This window comes from Oncorhynchus mykiss, unplaced genomic scaffold (genome assembly GCF_013265735.2).
Source record: "Oncorhynchus mykiss isolate Arlee unplaced genomic scaffold, USDA_OmykA_1.1 un_scaffold_223, whole genome shotgun sequence".
Taxonomy (NCBI): domain Eukaryota; kingdom Metazoa; phylum Chordata; class Actinopteri; order Salmoniformes; family Salmonidae; genus Oncorhynchus; species Oncorhynchus mykiss.
This window is the reverse complement of record NW_023493692.1, coordinates 161,726-180,732: the sequence shown is the minus strand read 5'-3', so window position 1 is coordinate 180,732 and position 19,007 is coordinate 161,726. Positions and strand designations below refer to the sequence as shown.

Genomic DNA, 19,007 nt, shown 5'->3' with positions numbered 1-19,007 from the left:
CCGAAGTAAAGGATTGGTAGGATGGTCAGTTTTACGAGGGTATGTTTGGCAGCATTAGTAAAGGATGTTTTGTTGTGAAATAGGAAGCTGACTCCAGATGTAATTTTGGATTGGAGATGCTTAATGTGAGTCTGGAAGGAGAGTTTACAGTCTAACCAAATACCTAGGTATTTGTAGTTGTCAACATATTCTAAGTCAGAACCGTCCAGAGTAGTGATGCTAGACGGGCGGGCAGGCGTGGGCAGCGATTGGTTGAAGAGCATGCATTTAGTTTTACTTACTTAAGAGCAGTTGGAGACCATGGAAGGAGAGTTGTACGGCATTGAAGCTTGCCTGGAGGGTTGTTAACACAGTGTCCAAAGAGAAGCCAGAAGTAAACAGAATGGTGTTGTCTGCATAGAGGTGGATCAGAGAATCACCAGCAGCAAGAGCGACATCATTGATGTATTCAGAGAAAAGTCGGCCCGAGAATTGAACTCTGTGGCACCACCATAGAGACTGCCAGAGGTCTGGACAACAGGCCCTCTGATTTGACACACTGAACTCTATCAGAGAAGTAGTTGGTGAAACAGACGAGTCAGTCATTTGCGAAACCAAGGCTATCGAGTCTGCCGATAAGAATGCGGTGATTGACAGAGTCAAAAGCCTTGGCCAGGTCAATGAATACGTCTGCACAGTATTGTCTTTTATCAATAGCGGTTATTATATCATTTAGGACCTTGAGCGTGGCTGAGGTGCATCCATGACCAGCTCTGCATAGCAGAGAAGGTATGGTGGGATTCGAAATGGTCGGTGATCTGTTTGTTAACTTGGCTTTCAAAGTCCTTAGAAAGGCAGGGTAGGATAGATATAGGTCTGTAAAAATTTGGGTCTAGAGTGTCTCCCCCTTCCAATCTTTGGGGATCTCAGATTATACGAAAGAGAGGTTGGACTGGCTTGTAATAGGGGTTGCAACAATTGTGGCAGATCATTTTAGAAAGAGAGGGTCCAGATTGTCTAGCCTGGACATTCTGATGGCCACCCCCAGGTGGTGAAGGTAGGAAACAACTTCTCCACCCCACTGATTTTCAGCACTGGGGACAAGGGTGTGTTCTTCAACCCTCTCCTGTACTCCCTGTTCACCCATGACTGCGTGGCCATGCTCGCTTCCAACTCAATCATCAAGTTTGCAGACGACACTACAGTGGTAGGCTTGATTACCAACAACGACGAGACGGCCTATAGGGAGGAGGTGAGGGCCCTTGGAGTGTGGTGTCAGGAAAAAACCTCTCACACAACATCAACAAAACAAAGGAGATAATCGTAGACTTCAGGACACAGCAGAGGGAGCACCCCTCTAAGTGAATATTTTTAGAAACTGCGTTACTTCAGTCAGCAGATGACAAAGTGAGTTTTTCAGGTGATGCTTCTCGCGTGACGTATAATGCAGTGGACACACAGGGTTTCCACTAGCTACCACAGCCACAATGTCAAAATGGACGATATCGAAAAGAATGAATGAAAACGAACATTTGCTTTTTGGTCTTAATTTAGGGTTCGGCATAAGGTTGGCAATGTGGTTAAGGTTAAGGTTGAAATCACATTTTAAGAAGATAAATTGTAGAAATGGGTGTTTTTTTTTTTTTTGTACTTTGTGGCTGTGGTAACTAGTGACGACCGACCGCTGTGGACGCTTCTGGAACGACACGGTTCAACCGTCTCTGTAGCTTGTTAGCCGACAAGAAGGAGAAACATTGAAGCGCTGTCGACCATGTTTGTGTAGCTACACAAATACCACCCCAGTGATTTAAACACAGTTCTGTTAACGTATCTACTAGTTCATTTAAACGTAATTAGCTTGTTATTGCATTTGCAAATGTATTACCGAGTCCAGAACTAGGCTAGTCGCTAATGCTAAGTAGCTAGCTAGCTAACATCCCTGACAATGAGCTCACTAAGATACTCTCCCCCTGCTAATGAAGAGGAGGTCTGCTGGACGGAGAAAGCAGCTATGGGGATGAACATCGTCATTAAAGAAGAAGAAGAGGATATTACAGTGATAGGAACGGAAGAAGCTTGTCGAATTAAAACGGAGGAAGAGGAAGAGGGGATAGAGGCTGTCACAGTGAAAGAGGAAGAGGGGATAGAGGTTGTCATAGTGGAAGAAGGGGAGGTAGAAGCTTTCAGAATGAAAGAGGAGGAAGAGGAGGATATCACATTGAAAGAAGAAGAACCTTTTGTGGTGAAAGAGGAGGAGACTGAAGATCCGATTAACACCAGTGAGTATTGTCTTAACAGGGGACACACTATGGGGTTGTTGAACCAGGGTGTGGTTTTAAAGGGGCATTCTACAGACCTCGTTAAAAAAAGAGTACTTTTTTAACAGTGGATTTATGTTTTTTGTTTAGTTTTGTATTCAGAGTTCGCTCATCTATTGCACTCCGACCGAAGGTCTTAGGATGATAAGTGGTATGTTTGGAATCAGATGAGGGAGCAAACTATAACCTATGTTTTTACCGGTAATCAAACTCTCTTCCCTTTTACAGATCCAAAAACGAGGCAATATGCAGTTTCCTGGCCCTCCCAGGGCTCTACAGTGAAGGAGGACATCAGAAAGATACAGGAAGAATCTAATGTGACACCCGTGAGTCCCAGACAGTTTGGTGGTGGTGATGACGATTCTATTCACTGCGACAAAGAATGCGATGTGAAAGACAAGGATTGGTTTCCTAGCAACAGGCTGAAGGCGGAGTTGGCTCCAGAGTGCCACACCCCAGAGCAGAGGGGGAGTGGTGTGAGTACACCCCAGTCACAAAGTGTTTCTGGTTCTCAACATTCCTTCCTTAATTCCTGGACCTCCTCCTATAAATCCATTGGAGGAGAACATTTGAGGTTCATTCAAATACTGATATGATGTTTTTTTGGCAAATACAGATGATTCTGATTGGACTTTATCCTCCACAACATTTATAGCAGGAGGTCCAGAGAATGAGCGGAATCAAGGTAGGTGTGTTTCTGATCTGAGGTTCCTCCTCTTGGACTTTCTCCTCCACAACATTTATAGCAGGAGGTCCAGAGAATTAGGAATCAAGGAGGGTGTGTTTCTGATCTGAGGTTCCTTCTCTTGGACTTTCTCCTCCACAACATTTATAGCAGGAGGTCCAGAGAATGAGCGGAATCAAGGTAGGAGAGTGTTTCCCACCCTAAATTGATTGTTTATTTTTGTGGTTTCCAGGACATGTCTTTCCCTCTCCCAGAGTCCCCAGGTCGTGCCTCTCCCACTGTTGCCTTACTGTGGGGTCTGAAGAGGGTGTCTGTGCGGCTGGTCGACTGCAGGAAAACACCGGGTCTGCGTGGAACTGTGAGAGGAGAAGAAGAGGGAGATTCAGATTCAAGTAAGAACAGTGGTGTGTGGATTAGACTGTTGTATAGCAGCTCATTAGTTCTGTGGTCAGTGTATTCACTGTTGTAGAGCAGCTCATTAGTTCTGTGGTCAGTGTATTCGCTGTTGTACAGCAGCTCATTAGTTCTGTGGTCAGTGTATTCGCTGTTGTAGAGCAGCTCATTAGTTCTGTGGTCAGTGTATTCGCTGTTGTAGAGCAGCTCATTAGTTCTGTGGTCAGTGTATTCACTGTTGTACAGCAGCTCATTAGTTCTGTGGTCAGTGTATTCGCTGTTGTAGAGCAGCTCATTAGTTCTGAAACTCGAGCTGCTTTTTGCTAAAGTAATTGTGCACTGATTGGTGTCATCTTCTTAGTCAGAATGGCGGTCTTGTCATCTCTCTAGTCAGAAGGTGTTTCACCCGTGCTGGCTTGTCATCTCTCTAGTCAGAAGGTGTTTCACCCGTGCTGGCTTGTCATCTCTCTAGTCAGAAGGTGTTTCACCCGTGCTGGCTTGTCATCTCTCTAGTCAGAAGGTGTTTCACCCGTGCTGGCTTGTCATCTCTCTAGTCAGAAGGTGTTTCACCCGTGCTGGCTTGTCATCTCTCTAGTCAGAAGGTGTTTCACCCGTGCTGGCTTGTCATCTCTCTAGTCAGAAGGTGTTTCACCCGTGCTGGCTTGTCATCTCTCTAGTCAGAAGGTGTTTCACCCGTGCTGGCTTGTCATCTCTCTAGTCAGAAGGTGTTTCACCCGTGCTGGCTTGTCATCTCTCTAGTCAGAAGGTGTTTCACCCGTGCTGGCTTGTCATCTCTCTAGTCAGAAGGTGTTTCACCCGTGCTGGCTTGTCATCTCTCTAGTCAGAAGGTGTTTCACCCGTGCTGGCTTGTCATCTCTCTAGTCAGAAGGTGTTTCACCCGTGCTGGCTTGTCATCTCTCTAGTCAGAAGGTGTTTCACCCGTGCTGGCTTGTCATCTCTCTAGTCAGAAGGTGTTTCACCCGTGCTGGCTTGTCATCTCTCTAGTCAGAAGGTGTTTCACCCGTGCTGGCTTGTCATCTCTCTAGTCAGAAGGTGTTTCACCCGTGCTGGCTTGTCATCTCTCTAGTCAGAAGGTGTTTCACCCGTGCTGGCTTGTCATCTCTCTAGTCAGAAGGTGTTTCACCCGTGCTGGCTTGTCATCTCTCTAGTCAGAAGGTGTTTCACCCGTGCGGTCTTGTCATCTCTCTAGTCAGAAGGTGTTTCACCCGTGCTGGCTTGTCATCTCTCTAGTCAGAAGGTGTTTCACCCGTGCTGGCTTGTCATCTCTCTAGTCAGAAGGTGTTTCACCCGTGCTGGCTTGTCATCTCTCTAGTCAGAAGGTGTTTCACCCGTGCTGGCTTGTCATCTCTCTAGTCAGAAGGTGTTTCACCCGTGCTGGCTTGTCATCTCTCTAGTCAGAAGGTGTTTCACCCGTGCTGGCTTGTCATCTCTCTAGTCAGAAGGTGTTTCACCCGTGCTGGCTTGTCATCTCTCTAGTCAGAAGGTGTTTCACCCGTGCTGGCTTGTCATCTCTCTAGTCAGAAGGCGTTTCACCCGTACTGCCCCAGGTGATACTTAAGACCTGCTGGGCTGTTCATCAGTTGGCATGAGATATGTTGAGATAGTAATGGCTTTTGTTGGTTCTCCCTGTTTAAGTTGTGAACCCAAGCCTTTTATCCACTGTCTTCCCTGTTTCCTATAGCTCTGCTTCCTGTTGACTCCCTGTCTTCCCTGTTTCCTATAGCTCTGCTTCCATGACATCACAATACCCCATAATGACAAAGCAAAAACAAAAAAAAAAAATAGACATTTTTGCAAATGTTTTAAAAATATAAAACTGATATCACGTTTACATAACTTTTCAGACCCTTTACTCACTCAGTACTTTGTTGAAGCACCCTTGGCAGCGATTACAGCCTCCAGTCTTCGTCGGTATGACTCTACAAGCTTGGCACGCTTGTTTCTCCCATTCTTCTCTGCAGATCCTCTGCAACCTCTGTCAGGTTGAATGGGGAGCGTCGCTGCACAGCTATTTTCAGGTCTCATCACCACGCTTCATCAAAGGGATGGTGGCAGGTTAACTATTTACCAAGAGTAAAACAAAACAACCACAATGTCTATTTACCACCACAGACCGATGCTGGACCTAAGACTGCACTCAACAAACTGTATAATGTCATAAGAAAACAGGAAAAAGCTAATCCAGAACGCACAGGGACTGGTGGTGTAGTTGAGTGAGATGCCTACCTCTACCAAAAGACAGTGAATGTCTCGGCTGTCGACAATGGGACCAGTTTATTCTGATAATGGAGGAGGTAGAACATCAGACTGACGACGGGTCCTCACCCTGGAGTGGATGTTGAGGGGAGAACATCTAGGTCTAGGCCAACGACGGGTCCTCACCCTGGAGTAGATGTTGAGGGGAGAACATCTAGGTCAAGGCCAACGACGGGTCCTCACCCTGGAGTGGATGTTGAGGGGAGAACATCTAGGTCTAGGCCAACGACGGGTCCTCACCCTGGAGTGGATGTTGAGGGGAGAACATCTAGGTCAAGGCCAACGACGGGTCCTCACCCTGGAGTGGATGTTGAGGGGAGAACATCTAGGTCAAGGCCAACGACGGGTCCTCACCCTGGAGTGGATGCTGAGGGGAGAACATCTAGGTCAAGGCCAACGATGGGTCCTCACCCTGGAGTGGATGTTGAGGGGAGAACATCTAGGTCAAGGCCAACGACGGGTCCTCACCCTGGAGTGGATGTTGAGGGGAGAACATCTAGGTCAAGGCCAACGACGGGTCCTCACCCTGGAGTGGATGCTGAGGGGAGAACATCTAGGTCAAGGCCAACGACGGGTCATCCCAGCTTTTGGTGGCAGCAGTTATATCTAACTACCCCGACCCCAACAGCAGCTACATTGGATTCCAGGAAGCTGAGGCTCATAGCGTCTTAGACGAATAACATTTTCAAGAAATAACATTGTAGTTAAAATGTTTTATTAACAATTTAATGTTATTATAAAACATAAAACAACAATTACAGTTACTAAGCAATTCACAGTGTCACTCAGCATTAGTTAGACCAGGGATTTACACACATCTACCTAGAGAGCAACCATCTTGTAGATTTTTACTCCAACAGCTGGGCTTAATTAGGGTTGGATTGAGAACCTACAGGACGGTAGGTCTCTAGGTACAATGTTTGAGAACCGTGGGGTTTATGTAAAACGCAGGGAAGATCCCAATTGCATACTCTTTGTGTCCTCTCTCCTTCTCAGAACGCATTGGATGAGAAATCCAGAGGACCTCTGTCTCTCATCCAATGTGTGTTTTGAGAAGGAGATGAGCAGAGGTGACCTGAGGAGTATGTAATTGAGATCTTCCCACAGAATCCTCCTCATTACTCCATGTGCTGACTCAGACCTGGGAGGCAGCCCAGTTCCAAAACTTCACCAGGTTGTAAAACGAGCCTCTCTGGGCGCCAGATGAATCGAATCCCCTCATTGGACAGAACGGGTGTTCCCATTCAAGACGATGATGTCATAATGGGTGGACTGTCGGCCGTTGCGAGTGTACCCATTGGAGCAAAGCAGGAACTAAAAGCAGGAAGTGTTCTCATCAGTCTGTGCTGTGATTTGTTGAATCAACTCGACTGACATTACAATAAATACATTCCATTGCATGAGCCACATCCGTTAGCGTCATCTGAACGAACATTCTACATTGCCATGGAAATGATCGTATCACGTACGGCAAGAGGTGCCGATGTGTGAAGTCTGGAACCAACAGAACCCTGAACAGCTTCTCCCCCCCGAGCCATAAGACTGATAAAGAGTTCACCAAATGGCTACCTGGACGATCTGCATGAACTTTGACTCACATCAACATACGCTGCTGCTACTGTTTCTCATCTGTCACTTTATTCCTAGTTATATGTACATATCTACCCCCATTACCCCTACACATCAACTACCCCGTACCCCTACACATCAACTACCTGGTACCCCTACACATCAACTATCTAGTACCCCTACACATCAACTACCTGGTACCCCTACACATCAACTCAGTACTGGTACCCCTGTGTATACAGCCATGTTGTCGTTACTCGTGTATTTATGATGACGTGTTTTATTTCTCTATTTTCTTTCTCTTCTCATTGTTGGGCCTGAAAGGAAGCATTTCACTGTTAATCTACACCTGTTGTTTATGAAGCATGTGACAATTAAACTTTGATTTAATGACAACGCCAAGCAGTCATTGCAAGTGTTCCCAGGAGTTGACCAGTCAAACTGCCATGAGTTGACCAGGATTAGAGGTTCCAATCCTGTTATATTCATTCTGACGTCTATGCTAATGGGTTGACCAGGATTAGAGGTTCTAATCCCATTCTATTCATTCTGATGTCTATGCTAATGAGTTGACCAGGGTTAGAGGTCATTCTATTCATTCTGATGTCTATGCTAATGAGTTGACCAGGGTTAGAGGTTATTCTATTCATTCTGATGTCTATGCTAATGAGTTGACCGGGGTTAGAGGTTCCAATCCCATTCTATTCATTCTGATGTCTATGGCCATGAGTGTGCCAGTATGAAAACACCCCTGAGGGAGAGAATGGTGCTGCTCCAGATGGTCTGCATAGCATTCACACTGCACACAACCACCAATGATTGCATGCCATGTTTTTGATGCTGTTCCACAACATCACACTGCCATTATTAGGCTAAAGGTAGTTGCAAAGTTAGGTTTAAAGTTTGGTTGATTTTTTTTCTTTCCATCGGGGTGATGTTGGGAGGTAGGTCTGGTGTCCCCCAGGGTGATGTTGGGAGGTAGGTCTGGTGACCCCCGGGGTGATGTTGGGAGGTAGGTCTGGTGTCCCCCAGGGTGATGTTGGGAGGTAGGTCTGGTGTCCCTCGGGGTGATGTTGGGAGGTAGGTCTGGTGACCCCCGGGGTGATGTTGGGAGGTAGGTCTGGTGACCCCCGGGGTGATGTTGATAGGTAGGTCTGGTGTCCCCCGGGGTGATGTTGGGAGGTAGGTCTGGTGTCCCCCGGGGTGATGTTGGGAGGTAGGTCTGGTGTCCCCCGGGGTGATGATGGGAGGTAGGTCTGGTGTCACCCGGGGTGATGTTGGGAGGTAGGTCTGGTGTCACCCGGGGTGATGTTGGGAGGTAGGTCTGGTGTCCCCCGGGGTGATGTTGGTCTGGTGGGTCAATGGGGTCCTAGACATCCTGCTGGACCAATGGTGTCCTAGACAGCCTGCTGTACCAACGGGGTTCTAGACAGCCTGCTGGACCAACGGGGTTCTAGACAGCCTGCTGGACCAACAGGGTTCTAGACAGCCTGCTGGACCAACGTGGTTCTAGACAGCCTGCTGGACCAACGGGGTTCTAGACAGCCTGCTGGACCAACGGGGTTCTAGACAGCCTGCTGGACCAACAGGGTTTTAAAGTTTGGGTTCTAAAGGGGTTCTAAAGATGTAACAGATTAACAAATCATACAGACATTAGTCCTCATTTGTCTTACCTTGCATCCTGCTGAACAATTATTTTAGGAGGCATGAGTGGAGGAACTTTGAGTCCCAACTTTGAAAAGAGTGAAATGGATACAAAGATAGAAGATAAAATCAGGGTTCGTCAAATCAAATGTTATTGATTGCAGACACATATTTAGCAGATGTTGTTTGAAATGCTTGTGTTTCTAGCTCCAACAGTGCACTTCCCCTCCCCCTTAACATGTTTTTTAAAAATTTGTTTTAAATTTTACCCCCCTTTTTCTCCCCAATTTCGTGGTATCCAGTTGTTAGTAGTTACTATCTTGTCTCATCGCTATAACTCCCGTACGGGCGCGGGAGAGATGAAGGTTGAAAGCCATGCGTCCCCCCGAAACACAACCCAACCAAGCCGCACTGCTTCTTTAACACAGCGCACATCCAACCCGGAAGCCAGCCACACCAATGTGTCGGAGGAAACACTGTGCACCTGGCGACCTGGTTAACGTGCACTGCGCCCAGGCCCGCCACAGGAGTCACTAGTGCGTGATGAGACAAGGATATCCCTACCAGCCAAACCCCCCCTAACCCGGACAACGCTAGGGCAATTGTGCGTCGCCCCATGGACCCAGAGCCTGGATTCGAACCCAGAGTCTCTGGTGGCACAGCTAGCACTGCGATGCAGCGCCACCCGGAAGGCCCCTTAACATGTATTTTTAACCTCACGCTTAATGTTAAGGAAGTCCCCAAGTTATGGAAATCTGCTTTTGTGCTGCCTCTCCTGAAAGGTGGAGATCCTTCACTACTTGACAGCTATCGACCCATATCAAAATCGTCTGTACTGTCAAAGGTCCTGGAGTCCTTAGTTAGTAGGCAGCTGAAGGCCTCCAAGAAAACAACATGTGCGATATTTTCAAATGCCAGGCATGTTGTTAATCATGTCATCGCTACATTGGATGGACATACTATAGAGCAAGTCAGTGTACAAATATTTGGGTGTGTGGGGTTAACTGCCTAGTCATCCTCAGGGATTCGATCTAGCAACCTTTCAGTTACTGGCCCATGTTATGTCAATGAGAAAAACCTGTATAAATAAAGCTTAAATAAAAAAATATATATCTTAACAATTCAAAACAATAGCCAATGCTAACCAGCATCCGCTAACATACCTGTAGACTTCCAGTAGTTTCACTAAAACGAGTTGACTGTCTTCATAGGAAGACAGTTATTTCATTTAGCTCTCTCTTTTAAATAAACACTATTTTTTGGCAGGTGAAAGAACAGACTCAGAGGAGCCGGAGACGTCCAACCCAGCAGGACAACACCACTGCTCCCACTGTGGAAAGACTTTTTCCCGGTTAGGGTCCCTGAAAAGGCACGAGATGATACACACAGGAGAAAAGCCTTTCCACTGCTCCCAGTGTGGGAAGAGTTTTGCCATGTTATTTTGCCTGAAACGACATGAGATGATACACACAGGAGAAAAGCCATTCCACTGCTCCCAGTGCGGAAAGAGTTTTGCCCGGTTATGGCAACTGAAAATGGATGAGAGAAGGCACAGAGGAGAGAAGCCTTTCCGCTGCTCCGATTGTGGAAAGAGTTTTACCCAGTTAGGGGGCCTGAAGGAACATGAGAGAATGCACACAGGAGAAAAGCCCTTCAACTGTTCCTTTTGTGGAAAGTGTTTTTCCCGGTTGAGGCACCTGAAAACACATGAGCGAATTCACACAGGAGAAAAGCCCTACCACTGCCCACATTGTGGAAAGAGTTTTACCCGGTCGGGGCACCTGAAAGCACATGAGAGAATTCACACAGGAGAAAAGCCCTTCCACTGCTCCCTGTGTGGAAAGAGTTTTACTCAGTTAGGGGGCCTGACAAAACATAAGATATTACACAAAGGAGAGAAGCATTTCCACTGCTCCCTGTGTGGAAAGAGTTTTATCCAGTTATGGGGCCTGAAAACACACGAATGGACACACATAAAAGACAAGCCTCACCCCTGTTCCCAGTGTGGAAAGAGTTTTACCCGGTTGGGGCACCTGAAAACACATGAGAGAATTCACACAGAAGAAAAGCCTTTACACTGCTCCTTGTGTGGAAAGACTTTTATTCAGTTACTGGGCCTGAAAAGACATGAGTGGACGCACATAAAAGAGAAGCCTCACCCCTGTTCCCAGTGTGCAAAGAGTTTCACACAGGCAAGATACCTGAAAAAACATGAGCTGACACACTCCACGGAGAAGCCTTGAAAGAATCCACATTGCAGAGAAATATATATTGGAAAGATATTTACCTGGTTAGGGAACCTGAAAGACCAGGAGGTAACAGACACAGGGGAAATACCTTACCACTGCTCTCAGTGTGGAAAGAGAGATTTAACGTAACTCATTAATTAACTGATGTATTTAACACGTACAGTGCTCCAACACTTGTCTAATTTTTTTTTTTCACTGACTGTTTATTTGTTTATGCCACACAAAATCAAATTGTACAAAGTGAACTCAATGTTTTTTTAACATGAATTGAACATGGAGTGAGTATATCTGTTTCAATATAGAGTAGGTCAGTTGTAATGCTTTTTAATTAAATTAGAACTTTTTAGAACTCTGTCTTTGTGTATTTTCTCTGTGTGTTAATCAAGTGCTATCTATTTACATGTGCTATATTTCCTCTTGTGTTTGCATTGTGTATGTGTGTGTGAAAAAATAAACTAATGTACAGACTGAGAAAAACGTACGAATCTAATTCCAACAGTATTTATTCATAATGTACATGTTAATATTGAGAGGGGTGTACTGCAAGGCAGGATCAATAAGGGCTAGCCATCTAACTTTTTTTAATATAGTACCAGAAATAACTATGATTAATAATAATAACTACGATTTTCTGGTTGAATTCAAAAATCTGAACTTAGATATGCGTTTTTCAGTACAACATAATAAAAGGTATCTGGCTAACTCATCGATCCTGCTGTTGTTGTATACCACTCAGGTCTGCCTAGAGGAAAACAGTCCAGGTCTCCACCACCATAGGAGAGATTAATACCCCCCCCCCCCCCACACACACACACACACACACACACACCGTTCCACCACCCTAGGAGAGACTAATACCCCCCCACACCGTTCCACCACCCTAGGAGAGATTAATACCCCCCCCCCACACCGTTCCACCACCCTAGGAGAGACTAATACCCCCCCACACCGTTCCACCACCCTAGGAGAGTTTAATACCACCCCACACCGTTCCACCACCCTAGGAGAGACTAATACCCCCCCACACCGTTCCACCACCCTAGGAGAGATTAATACCCCCCCCCCCACACCGTTCCACCACCCTAGGAGAGATTAATACCCCCCCCCCCCCCCCACACTGTTCCACCACCCTAGGAGAGACTAATACCCCCCCACACCGTTCCACCACCCTAGGAGAGATTAATACCCCCCCCCCCACACCGTTCCACCACCCTAGGAGAGATTAATACCCCCCCCCCACACCGTTCCACCACCCTAGGAGAGACTAATACCCCCCCACACCGTTCCACCACCCTAGGAGAGATTAATACCCCCCCCCCCCACACCGTTCCACCACCCTAGGAGAGACTAATACCCCCCCACACCGTTCCACCACCCTAGGAGAGATTAATACCCCCCCCCACACCGTTCCACCACCCTAGGAGAGATTAATACCCCCCCCCCACACCGTTCCACCACCCTAGGAGAGACTAATACCCCCCCACACCGTTCCACCACCCTAGGAGAGATTAATACCCCCCCCCCCACACCGTTCCACCACCCTAGGAGAGACTAATACCCCCCCACACCGTTCCACCACCCTAGGAGAGATTAATACCCCCCCCACACCGTTCCACCACCCTAGGAGAGATTAATACCCCCCCCCCCCACACCGTTCCACCACCCTAGGAGAGACTAATACCCCCCCACACCGTTCCACCACCCTAGGAGAGATTAATACCCCCCCCCCCACACCGTTCCACCACCCTAGGAGAGATTAATACCCCCCCCCACACCGTTCCACCACCCTAGGAGAGACTAATACCCCCCCCACACCGTTCCACCACCCTAGGAGAGATTAATACCCCCCCCCCCACACCGTTCCACCACCCTAGGAGAGACTAATACCCCCCCACACCGTTCCACCACCCTAGGAGAGATTAATACCCCCCCCCCCACACCGTTCCACCACCCTAGGAGAGATTAATACCCCCCCCCCCACACCGTTCCACCACCCTAGGAGAGACTAATACCCCCCCACACCGTTCCACCACCCTAGGAGAGATTAATACCCCCCCCCCACACCGTTCCACCACCCTAGGAGAGATTAATACCCCCCCCCCACACCGTTCCACCACCCTAGGAGAGACTAATACCCCCCCACACCGTTCCACCACCCTAGGAGAGATTAATACCCCCCCCACACCGTTCCACCACCCTAGGAGAGACTAATACCCCCCCACACCGTTCCACCACCCTAGGAGAGATTAATACCCCCCCCCCACACCGTTCCACCACCCTAGGAGAGATTAATACCCCCCCCCCCCCACACCGTTCCACCACCCTAGGAGAGACTAATACCCCCCCACACCGTTCCACCACCCTAGGAGAGATTAATACCCCCCCCCCACACCGTTCCACCACCCTAGGAGAGACTAATACCCCCCCACACCGTTCCACCACCCTAGGAGCGATTAATACCCCCCCCACACCGTTCCACCACCCTAGGAGAGATTAATACCCCCCCCCCCCCCACACCGTTCCACCACCCTAGGAGAGACTAATACCCCCCCACACCGTTCCACCACCCTAGGAGAGATTAATACCCCCCCCCCACACCGTTCCACCACCCTAGGAGAGACTAATACCCCCCCACACCGTTCCACCACCCTAGGAGAGATTAATACCCCCCCCCCCCCACACCGTTCCACCACCCTAGGAGAAATTAATACCCCCCCCCCCACACACACCGTTCCACCACCCTAGGAGAGACTAATACCCCCCCACACCGTTCCACCACCCTAGGAGAGATTAATACCCCCCCCCCACACCGTTCCACCACCCTAGGAGAGACTAATACCCCCCCACACCGTTCCACCACCCTAGGAGAGATTAATACCCCCCCCCCCCCCCCACACACCGTTCCACCACCCTAGGAGAGACTAATACCCCCCCACACGTTCCACCACCCTAGGAGAGATTAATACCCCCCCCCCCCCCCCCCCCCACACCGTTCCACCACCCTAGGAGAAATTAATACCCCCCCCCCCACACACACCCTTCCACCACCCTAGGAGAGACTAATACCCCCCCACACCGTTCCACCACCCTAGGAGAGATTAATACCCCCCCCCCACACCGTTCCACCACCCTAGTAGAGACTAATACCCCCCCACACCGTTCCACCACCCTAGGAGAGTCTAATACACCCCCCCCCCCCCCCCCACACACACACACACACCACGTTCCAGTCGCACATGCCCCTTAATATTTCCTGTGCGACCTGAAATTTTAATATGGAAGCACCAGTGCGCCTATAAAAAAATATCACCCAGATAAAAACTTTTTGTAATGATAAGGCTTCGCTGTACTGTACTGTTCGTTAGCGTCGTGCTATCATCAATAATACAACGAAAACTGCTCATTTCTAGATCAAACGGGATTTCTTTCCTTCTTCCTGTCACGTATTGGGGGGCGCATTTTCCATTCATAAACCACGTCGCTTGCTGTTCTAAAACGCCTCGCGGGCTGTTAACCATTTTCTTTTACATGTTGGTTGTTCAGTCATGTTTGTTACCTCATTATCTAGCTAGCCAGGTAGATAACAACCTGTTCACTTTATTAGTACATTCAAACATTTGGGGGCACAGAAAGATTGGAAACGGGAAAGCTTCTTCAGGAGATCATAGCAATGTATGAATGACAGAACTCTTGGTCGTCACAAACGTTCTGAAAGAGACCGTGTTCCATGTTCCGCATCTCAATAGGAAATGGTGCTTTTACATCGTGTAAAAACCTAACATTACACAAATTACTGATTTGTCTCAATATTTTTGGTATTTCTAATAAAATAGTTTATAGGGCACATGTGCTTCAGACGTAGCTAGACATCATATAAGCTATATCTCAATCGATAAAAAAAATAAAATAATAATCTGTAAAACGTGCAGTTATATTGGCGTTATTAGTCCTGAACCCTATACTATGAATTTGGTTTGAGGAGTTAGCGAGGTAACTTGGTGGTTAACTCTGAGTTCAACTCGAGATAACCAGTCACACGAATGTGGCTCAACTTTAAGCCAGGTACATTTCTATTGTAAGGAATCCTTCAGAACTAACCTGGTCTGGGGCAGGCTAACTCAGGACTAACCTGGTCTTGGGCAGGCTAACTCAGGACTAACCTGGTCTGGAGCAGGCTAACTCAGGACTAACCTGGTCTGGAGCAGGCTAACTCAGGACTAACCTGGTCTGGGGCAGGCTAACTCAGGACTAACCTGGTCTGGGGCAGGCTAACTCAGGACTAACCTGGTCTGGGGCAGGCTAACTCAGGACTAACCTGGTCTGGGGCAGGCTAACTCAGGACTAACCTGGTCTGGGGCAGGCTAACTCAGGACTAACTCCACTTATCCTGAATCAAGTGTCTGAGCTGCGAGTTGAGGACCAATGAAAATCTGATTTCCTCCCTTTCGCAAAGATTGCGTCATTGTCCCATTTAATTTGAGGAAGATTGATATAAATAATTAATAAATCAAATTGTGTTAATTTTTAAAATACTGATCACATTACATGTTTTCACACACAGTAAAACTTTAGTGTGAATAAATAACTATTTTATCGATAGGAGTGGTGAAAAAGGTGCTTGTGCATTGACAAAGCACACCAAAGATCACATTAATGGCAAGTAATAAAATAGAGATGCCTACTTCACACCAGCCTGCTGAGTTTGCAAGATAACTATTCCTTCATTTGGATTTCAGCACAAATCAAATATGTGGTTCTGCCCTGACAAACAGAGGTTGCAGTTTGGAAACTGCAGTAATTCCACTGTGTTATTTTGGATGCATTATTTACTGCATACTGCAGTTATAATACACTCTTACTGCAATACCTTTTGGTAAGGGTGACTCCACCATGGATTGATTGTTCGGCATTGTCTGACGGTGTTCCACTAGCCATGTGCGACATTAACACTTATACAAGCCTAGCTAGAACAGGCTTGAATAAGCAGCGGGTGCACTATCACTTACAAACTACAACAGGCTTTATCAGGAATCAAGGTAAGACCCTGATGCAGACTGTCGAAGCAACAATGTTTATCGTAACAACAGGGGCAGGCAAAGACAGGCAGGGGTCGATAATTCAGGGTAAGGCGAAGGTACAGGACAGCAGGCAGACTCAGGGACAGGCAGAGTTCAGTAATCAAGAGGTGAAGCAAAGGTACAGGACGGCAGGCAGGCTCAGGGACTGGCAGAGAGGACTGGCAGAGAGGACTGGCTCAGGGTCTGTCAGAGAAGACTGGCAGAGAGGACTGGCAGAGAGGACTGGCAGAGAGATCGGCGGGCGGGTACAAAAACCAGGAGGATGAGCAACGGCACAGAGGACAGGAAAATCGCTGGTAAGCTTGAATGAACAAGATGAACTGGCAACAACCAGACAGAGAACACGGGTATAAGTACACAGGAGATAAATGGGAAGATGGGCGACACCTGGATGGGGGTGGAGACAAGGACAGGGACAGGTGAAACAGATCAGGGCGTGACAGGCTTGAGCAACGAGTGCACTATCAATATCCACCTTCATAATACGGATATAGCCTGAGCTAGAATGTGAAGCTAACTGAAGCTGGCTAGCTTTATACAGTAAGCCTGAGTAGATCTAGCTTGCTTCATAGTATACCCCTCAGATCCTGACAAAGGCTTAAAACAGTTTTGGGGGGTATTTAAGCTCCGAAGATCCATTCCCCAAGTTCATAAGTAGTTATCTTGAGCCTATTTACAAAAAATAAGAAAAAAAAACTGCGGGAAATACAGAAGTATTTCCTTCTACTCCGCTAGGATCAGCTCGTCCAAAATGTACAAATACAAACTTGAAAACACTGATTATCATGACAATTTAGTCCACGGAGTGAAACTACCGAACAGTAGGAAGCCTTCATTCCATATTGTCCATTTTCCTTTCACCTGTCCTGATTTTGGTATGTCGTGTCATACATCAAAGTACATATTGATTTGACAGGGCGCTATTTAGGCCAATGGATCGGAGACATGTTATATACATACATATACTAGCCGGCAACCACCCGGTTCCTCCACCCTGCACCTTAGAGGCTGCTGCCCTATCTATTTACATGGACATGGAATCACTGGTCACATTAATAATGTTAAATACAGGGCCTTCGGAAAGTAGTCAGACCCTTTGACTTTTTCCACATTTTGTTACGTTACAGCCTTATTCAAATATGTATTCATCAATCTACACTCCATATCATAATGACATAGCAAAAACAGGTTTTTGGAAATGTCATTTATTACATTTACATAAGTATTCAGACCCTTTACTCAGCACTTTCAAATCAAATTTAATTTAATGTCACATACACGTGTTTAGCAGATGTTATTGTAGGTGTAGCGCAGTCTGAGGTCCTGAGCGCTCTGGAGCAGGTTTTCATGAAGGATCTCTCTGTACTTTGCTCCGTTCATCTTTGCCTCGATCCTGACTAGTCTCCCAGTACCTGCTGCTGATTAACACCCCACAGCATGATGCTGCCACCACCATGCTTCCCCGTAGGGATGGTGCCAGGGTTTCCTCCCGATGTGTCCTTTGACCTAGGTAATATTATACGACATGTTACAGGTACACTGAACCTAACATTTATAAAGGTAGACCAAGGTAATATGACATAATTAACACCCCCACAGCATGATGCTGCCACCACCATGCTTCATTCATAAATCTACACTGAACCTAACATTTATAAAGGTAGACCTAGGTAATATTATATGACATACTGTATGTTGCAGATACATTCATAAATCTACACTGAACCTAACATTTATAAAGGTAGAGCTAGGTAATATTATATGACATACTGTATGTTGCAGATACATTCATAAATGTACACTGGACTTAACATTTATGCCTCGACGTCACTCAGCTTTGAATTGAATTGAATTTATTTGGGTGAAAACCTAATACAACAATATGTAATATATTCCCAGAGGATGGCAAAGTATTAATTAAAATGTGTAAAGGAAACGGCTTGTGATTTGAAGAAGAGACTACCAGTTCATCACAGACACTAGTTGATAGCGCCCAACCAGAGCTTCTAACTACATTGTTTTAGATTGCCTTCTGGCATGTTTGGAAAGCATATTTGCTTATTTGAAATGGGTCGAATCTACAGCTGAAGTCGGAAGGTTACAGACACTTAGGTTGGAGTCATTAAAACTCGGTTTTCAACCACTCCACAAATGTATTGTTTAACAAACTATAGTTTTGGCAAGTCGGTTAGGACATCTACTTTGTGCATAATGACACAAGTCATTTTTACAACAATTGTTTCCCGACATATTATTTCACTTATAATTCACTGTATCACAATCCCAGTGGGTCAGAAGTTTACATACACAAAGTTGACTGTGCATTTAAACAGCTTGAAAAATTCCAGAAAATGTCTTAGCTTCAGAAGCTTCTGACAGGCTAACTGACATAATTTGTGTCAATTGGAGGTGTACCTGTGGATGTATTTCAAGGCCTACCTTCAAACTCAAAAGAAATCAGCCAAATTGTAGATGTCCACAAGTCTGGTTCATCCTTGGGAGCAATTTCCAAACGCCTGAAGGTACCACGTTCATCTGTACAAACAATAGTACGCAAGTATAAACACCATGGGACCACGCAGCTGTCATACCGCTCAGGAAAGAGATGTGTTCTGTCTCCTAGAGATTAATGTAATTTGGTGCGAAAAGTGGAAATCAATCCCAGAACAACAGCAAAGGACCTTGTGAAGATGCTGGAGGAAACAGGTACAAAAGTATCTATTTCCACAGTAAAACGAGTCCTAAATCGAGTCCCAAATTGACGTTTTACTCTGTTCTTTGGCTTGCAAGCCGAAGAACACCATCCCAACCATGA

At 46.7% G+C, this 19,007-nt stretch overlaps 1 protein-coding gene across 2 annotated transcripts; it reads left to right on the top strand.

The window, feature by feature from the left end:
- Window positions 1-1,426: 1,426 nt before the first annotated feature.
- On the top strand, window positions 1,427-11,586 carry LOC118948174 (zinc finger protein OZF-like). 2 transcript variants are annotated; one of them, XM_036973167.1, is made up of 4 exons: window positions 1,427-2,258; window positions 2,526-2,773; window positions 3,215-3,374; window positions 10,132-11,586. In XM_036973167.1, exons 1-4 carry the CDS (start codon window positions 1,925-1,927, stop codon window positions 11,106-11,108), a joined length of 1,719 nt encoding a protein of 572 aa, XP_036829062.1. In that variant the 5' UTR covers window positions 1,427-1,924; the 3' UTR covers window positions 11,109-11,586. The 2 variants fall into 2 exon arrangements, with proteins under 2 accessions (XP_036829062.1, XP_036829063.1); XM_036973168.1 differs by having other exon boundaries at window positions 1,428-2,258; window positions 2,526-2,623.
- The last annotated feature ends 7,421 nt before the right edge of the window (window positions 11,587-19,007 follow it).

Excerpts from the sequence above, each read along its gene's own strand:
- LOC118948174 (XM_036973167.1), top strand. The coding sequence starts at position 1,925 with ATGAGCTCACTAAGATACTCTCCCCCTGCTAATGAAGAGGAGGTCTGC. Across the intron at positions 2,259-2,525 it reads TGAAGATCCGATTAACACCA|ATCCAAAAACGAGGCAATAT; the intron begins GTGAGTATTGTC and ends TCCCTTTTACAG. Across the intron at positions 3,375-10,131 it reads AGAGGGAGATTCAGATTCAA|GTGAAAGAACAGACTCAGAG; the intron begins GTAAGAACAGTG and ends ATTTTTTGGCAG.